This window comes from Habropoda laboriosa, unplaced genomic scaffold (assembly GCF_001263275.1).
Source record: "Habropoda laboriosa isolate 0110345459 unplaced genomic scaffold, ASM126327v1 scaffold462, whole genome shotgun sequence".
NCBI classification, from domain to species: Eukaryota; Metazoa; Arthropoda; class Insecta; order Hymenoptera; family Apidae; genus Habropoda; species Habropoda laboriosa.
In genome coordinates, this window is record NW_017100566.1 from 339,789 (window position 1) to 346,355 (window position 6,567).

Here is a 6,567-nt window from a genome sequence, read left to right on the forward strand (position 1 = left end):
TTTGTTAAATAATACGTGCAAAAATGATTCTACATAAAAAATTAAATTAGTAATTAAATTAAATGTATAAAGTTTATAACACTTAAGCACTTAATAAATATAAACTTTATCTGTCGTTTTTCAGTCATGTTGCATGAGCACTTTGTAATGAAAACAATTTGGCAGCAATCCAAATTTAAAGATACTGTTACTAAAGTGTTGAAGTTAAAGTACAGTCTTTAATTAGATATACATATGTATCACACGTTAAGATTGATTTGTGTTCATATATATTCTTTAAATTTGTATCATAACATTATATAGGGGCAAAGTAGTATTAAAAAAATTGATTGAAAAATGTAATTAATTTATTAAGAGCTTATCACACAATAACAATTACTTAACATGTGCAATCTTTTCTGATTTTCATGTATCTAACACCAGCAAAATGTGAAATGATTTACATTGCAAACAATATATAATGTAACATATTATATGCATTTGGAAACATGAGGCAATTATAGTATAAAAATTTTATTACATATAAAAAATTTATATGAATATTTGACTAGATTAATCCTCCTCTGCTTCCAAATTTATACGGCTCCCAAATTTTGCATACAGTTGTGTTTTTAAATCAGTTACAATACTTTTTAGATCAGCACATTTATTTTCCAACTCTGAAATTTCCATTTTCTTCTTGTCCTTGAGATCATTTAAATAACTCTGCAAATATTCAGCAAAATTAATAAAAGATTTTTATTTTATAAAATAATACTCTCTTACATATTTTATCACTTTACAAAAAGAAGGTTGCAGCAAACTTTGATCCCAAGATACAAATAAAATCTCTTATTGAATTACATACCTGTGTCTTTTCCATAGTTTCATAGACAAAAACTTCACCAATGTAATATGGAATTTTCGCATCTTCATCCAAAAGCACTAATTCATCACATGCATCTTCCAAACTCTTTAATACATTCTGCAGAAAGCAATTAGAAGTATGTAAAACTGTGCATGTCCAAATAAGGTTACAGTTAACACGAATTAATTATTAGTGCTAAACTGATTTGTACCTGTTTCATTTTCAATTCTTCTTTTAAATCATCCATCTTAGCATTTTGTCTTGCAAATTTATTAATTTTTTGTTGATCTTCATATGTAATATAAACATCGGAATCCTATAATATGATATAGGTTAGATCTAAATTTTGGTAATATACATACATAAGTAATTTATATTCGTATTTACCGGTTGAAATCCCGATTGGACATTTTTTCGTGCTGACATGCTTATGTTTTATTTTCACGTTATAATTAATCTATTCTTCAACTCTGATCCAAGATAAAAATTCTTTCTTTGATAAAGCTGGTATCCTTAGAAGCGAAATAAAGTATAACATTCGATTGTTGAAAACGCGTCATTAAATGTATTCTTTTTAAAGGCGTACTGTGCAACTTACGATATTTACCGAAGAAACATGCTTTTTAAAAAATTATTTTATTTTTCCCTTAGTTATAAATAAAATTAATAATCAAGAATCTAAAAGTTAGTGATAATAAATATTATTAATTTATTTATCTGCATTTTCATATCAATAAATCTCAGAACATTTGTTGTCAAGTTTAGTTGACAACATTAACAACAAATTTTTTTCATGTAAAGAAAGTTAGGAATAGTAAGTTGGTAGCTATTTTTTTATAAAACATTATTGAATGTATATAATGTACAGTTATCTTTGATACGAATTATTTATTGCAAACTTTACAAATAATTTTAAAAATGCAAACTTATAAAATAATATTTTTATACTTTGAACATTTTTCGTTCGATTTAGATTCAGCCATAAAATTACAAATCCTTATAATATAAAACATTTCTTAGTATCCTTATTAATACATTTATTTTTTCATATACATAAGATACATAAATTACAAAGAAATAATGCAATTTTACAAAGAAGAAGAAATATTATAAGAAAGTTAATAAAGTCATGGAATAGATAATGCTATTTATATCAATCATATTTGGTTTTTATGAATTATCAACTGTTTCTTTTGATAAATTTGTGTCTTCTATTGTACTTTCTACATGTGAACTTTCTTCTTTATTTTTTCCAGAATCTGCTTTCTAAAAGTTTCAAAGATGTTCATTTTTATATACTGTCAGCTGAATAAAATAAAACAACTTAAGATAATCCATGCTCTTACCTTTAAGTCATTTGTGGGTTCTTTCATATTGCATATTTCTAGTAAATTGTATTTTCTGTACTTATAATAATTTGGAGCAATAGATAGAAGACAAACACCGCGTATTACTTCAACTATTACCGCAAGTTCCGGATTTCTTAAATCTGTTTTATTTCCAGGATTCTTTTTGTTTATTATATCTGCTAGATCTTCAATGACTTCCTCTCTGTGTATATTATTGTTGCTGTGTCGACTACAATCAAATAGAATTGAAATGTATGTTTATGCTAAAAGTTGCATATGTTATAAACAATTTGAGTATTGAAAAACATACTTAAATACAATCCCAAATGTTTTTGGTTCTTGTGCAAAGTATTTTTCAAGCACTACATTTGCTTTTGACTTTATATCATTCATATTTGCTTTACAGACAGCTTCAATTGGAAGTAACCTCAATAAGAATCGTGAATGTTGCTCTTTTGTTTTATGTAATTTAGTGATAATTTTAGTAACTAATTCCAAAGGATTTTTTAAGGTGCTTCTTATAAAAACTACATTCTTCACACCAGTATCAACTACCTAATAAAAAAATGATAAACAGTTAAACACTGTCCACAGAAATAAAAATATATTTTAAAGTATCACCTGAAATCTTCTGGCAGTTACTGGTTTTGCATATTCTGCTTTTAATTCATTTATTTCTTTATTTAAAGCAGTTGATATATCATCTTCATCATTTTTTTCTGTTTCATCAATAGAATCATCTGGTTCTATTGTAGATACTTTAGTACTATCTTTATCACAGTCCTTGAATTAAAAAGAATTTGATATCCTTGTATCTCTACATGTCTTTATATCATTGTTGAATTCCACTATACCTTTGTGATATCTGGTCCATAAATTTCATCAGCAAATTCGTTAAGTAATTTATAAGCATCACGTACACAATCTTTCTCATGGAAATTACATGTACATAAGAAACCTATCATACCTGGCTCCAAGTAGAAATGTTTATGTTTTTTTTGGTTACTTCCATTATTATGATAGTAGTTTTTTCGTTTTTGAACGCTCATGTTTGTTATAAATTCCTATATTATGAAAGTATATACACATATTTAGTTCAAATTATAATTATTGAGAGCCTCCATGTAACATAATTAACAAATACTTATTGTAAAATGTTGTTTAAATTCAAACAATAAATATTCCTGTATTTTTTAACATCAAATACTTAAATGCAAAAACTTACTCTCTTATGTTAAAAATATAATTTTCATATAATTGTTAATACTTCGTATCAATTATCCTTTTTTCCTTATTCGGTTTCTTTGACGTGTTTACAATTAAAGATACGGTCACGTGAGTCTGAAGTTGCGATCAAATGTCCAAGATCAATATCACAGGCAGCCATGCTTTTAAAATAAAATAACTATGTAGTTAACACATTCTGCGCTTTTATACTAAAGCGGTTATTTTAAACGATAAGAGTAATATAATAAAAAAGTAGAATTAATAAAATACACTTTTTTATTTTCGTATACAATTATTAAAAATAAATGCAATTAAATTTATAATCAATTACATCAGAATATATTATAATTTAAAGAAGTTCTTGCATTAAGACAGTTCGACGCACAGCGTTGCTAAAACCTTCTTTATATTTATACCACACACCATGTTTTGTTAAAAAATCACACGAATTAGTGGATTCTTTATCCGACTTGTTTTGTTTATCTTGTGTGGTATTCTTACTATTTCTTTTTTCTCTTCAATTTTTTTAAACTGTTCCTTAACATTAAATACGCTAGACATATCTTTGCTTTCACTAGCATCGACCTTTGATTCTGTCGACTTTTTTGTTATATTTTGTTTTGAGGTACTTTCATATTTGTTTATAGTAGAATTTGTTGTATTTTTTGTCATGTTTGCAGCTCTTCGTAATCGTTCAGCTTCCAATTCTTGGACAATTATTTGTTTCACTGCATATATCAGTGAACGGCGATACTTACAATTAGGAAAAATGCCAATTTCAAATATATCGCTGAAAGAAATGCAATAAAGACCTAAATTTTATTTAAAAGATTGTTATCTGTTTTTGAACTTACGGATCTAGTTTGTAGTCATAAGTTCCATCGAGATTTTTTTCCTGAGTAAACGTGAGGCCAAAATCAATTAGAACATTGACTAGTCGAGCAATATCATCCTTTTCTTTAGCAGAATGTAAATGACCAGAAACTGTGCGCAATCGTGGTGATAGCAAATCCGGAAGAAATGGAGCAATATCAACAGTTAAGACTGCACTATTACAACCACTGCTTCGTTGAACAGTTGTTAGAATTCCTACGCTTTTTGCTTGTTTTTGATACACCTATGAAAGATGTAATTTTTGTACAAAATTTGTAGTTTTAAGTTGTACTATATTTCTATCTTTAATACTTGTGATACTTACTTCATAAAAAATAGAAGGATAAGATAATTTAACAGTTCTGGTTTTAGCAAAATATAAGTGCCACGCAATGAACGCGTAATTTGTGTAAGGCATAATAGACCAAGTTTGCAGATTTGCAATGAACGATACAATTTCATCAAAGAACTGAAACCATTGTAAACACAGTACTATGTAGTTCAACTTTTCATTGCAAATTTCTGGATAATTATGAAATATACCCTGCGCTAATTTCTCCGATTCTCCTGAAATAAAAAAATAAATGTATTAGATGCTTTCAAAATAAGTATTATTGAAATTATTCAAAATGTTCTTACCATTTTGTACAGTTTTTAATACAAGACGAACTCTTTCTGGAATAGGAAGTATTCCACTCTTATTCATAGGTATAGTTAATATTTGCCTCCACGAATCAAATAATCCTTTCTGACTGTCCTTTAATGCAAAACTTAAGTTTTCTCCTAAATTAATACCACCCGTATATTGTAGAGCTCCCAAACACGATCTAATGTCACAGCCAGATATTTCTACTAATTTTAAGAGTGCATCAGAATTTACTTTTAGATTTTCTTTTTGTGATATTTCCATTAATCTATCTGCAAGTCTTGCTGGGCTCGCTTCTGGTACTGGTATAATAAGGGCGACAGCTCTAAGAGCTCTACAATAAAAGTAAAATGAATATAATATCTATCCACAAGAATGACATTTGTTTAGTAATATGACGATTATATAAAAGATTTACCTTAAGGAAGGAGTGTATGGCTCATTACAAATGCATATTACAGGGCGATGACAAACATTTGATTGTTTATCACCTTTTGTTTTATCTTTTTTACCCTTCGGAATTAATTTACCTTGCACAAACTTGAGAAGAAGATCAATCGATGCTGCGGGAGCTCCGTCTATTTCATCTAAAACTAGACAATTCGGTCGAGGATCATTTCCCATTACTGCTTTCATTTGTGTTGATGAAAGAAGGACTTGTCTATATGTAGCAAAAAATAACTGCATAAACTTTCAGTATCACTTAGATGTCAATTTTAATTACAAATTGTTGTATTACCTAAAAGTATCTGGACTTCTTTCATCACTAGCATTAATTTCTACTACATTGTAACCAGCATGTTTAGCTGCTAAATGAGCTAATGTGGTTTTTCCTAATCCAGGAGGCCCACTAAGTAGTACTACTTTCTGAACTGGAAAACCTTTACTATCTACTTCCTCAAAAGTCTTTTCTTCCAAAAATTTTCTGTTTCTAAACATAGAATTGAATTTTTTCTTTTTGCTTTGAACATAATTTCGATTAAATACTACTTTATCCCAAAGCTTGATCCAATGCAACAAAAGCCTATTCACACTTTCATTTGAAAGTAAATCTACATAAGATCTGGGTCTATATTTATCAACCCACAGTTCATCATTTTCAGTAGTTTTTGTAGTAGAATGTTTGGAGGTTTCATAACTAGCACGTTTAACATTTTGTATTATCTGTAAAATAACTTTAAAATCTTAGAAAATTCGAATTAATGTTATAATATCTACTTAAGAGAAGAAATAATACATGTTATTTATATTCCTTACAATTTCCTCAGCTTCAGCTTTAAGCTTATTATATGGTATGGACAATAAATTGGAATTCATGTATGTACTTGTTATTAGTTTACTTGGATTGTTGCTTTTTACTCTTACATATATACGTTGTGCATCATGTGGTCTGGTTACAGCTACAAAATTCCAACGGGGAACCCTCAATGATATTGAATCTTTCTTACTAAAAAAATCATTAATGCACAGTTTTTTATTAAATTTAAATATAAAATTTAATACATTTCTTTTTAACATACTTTTCAATATTTTTATTCTTAGCTGAAACACCTCTGCTATGTTCATGAAATATTCTTCTAGCATCTAATATTGCTTTAATAGCAATTTGGGGTTGATCCCATCGT

The 6,567-nt window shown here is 27.9% G+C and overlaps 3 protein-coding genes across 3 annotated transcripts in view; all 3 read right to left on the minus strand.

The window, feature by feature from the left end:
* Positions 1-552: 552 nt before the first annotated feature.
* LOC108576634 (prefoldin subunit 4) lies at positions 553-1,273 on the minus strand. Its single transcript, XM_017939659.1, has 4 exons — positions 1,235-1,273; positions 1,059-1,163; positions 848-964; positions 553-705 (listed from the first exon to the last, which is right to left on the minus strand). Exons 1-4 carry the CDS (start codon positions 1,271-1,273, stop codon positions 553-555), a joined length of 414 nt encoding a protein of 137 aa, XP_017795148.1.
* A 744-nt stretch (positions 1,274-2,017) lies between these two features.
* Positions 2,018-3,515, minus strand: LOC108576635 (THUMP domain-containing protein 1 homolog). Its single transcript, XM_017939660.1, has 6 exons — positions 3,422-3,515; positions 3,051-3,260; positions 2,818-2,979; positions 2,507-2,751; positions 2,194-2,425; positions 2,018-2,113 (listed from the first exon to the last, which is right to left on the minus strand). The coding sequence occupies exons 2-6, from the start codon at positions 3,243-3,245 to the stop codon at positions 2,018-2,020; spliced, it is 930 nt and encodes a 309-aa protein (XP_017795149.1). The 5' UTR covers positions 3,246-3,260; positions 3,422-3,515.
* A 257-nt stretch (positions 3,516-3,772) lies between these two features.
* LOC108576651 (chromosome transmission fidelity protein 18 homolog) overlaps positions 3,773-6,567 on the minus strand; it is a 3,273-nt gene continuing 478 nt past the window's right edge. Inside the window, 9 exon segments of the mRNA XM_017939689.1 lie at positions 3,773-3,915; positions 3,918-4,213; positions 4,278-4,540; positions 4,622-4,863; positions 4,936-5,276; positions 5,361-5,603; positions 5,682-6,106; positions 6,200-6,389; positions 6,463-6,567. The exon segment at positions 6,463-6,567 is cut by the window's right edge and continues 310 nt beyond it. Coding sequence (XP_017795178.1) covers positions 3,773-3,915; positions 3,918-4,213; positions 4,278-4,540; positions 4,622-4,863; positions 4,936-5,276; positions 5,361-5,603; positions 5,682-6,106; positions 6,200-6,389; positions 6,463-6,567 — 2,248 coding nt within the window.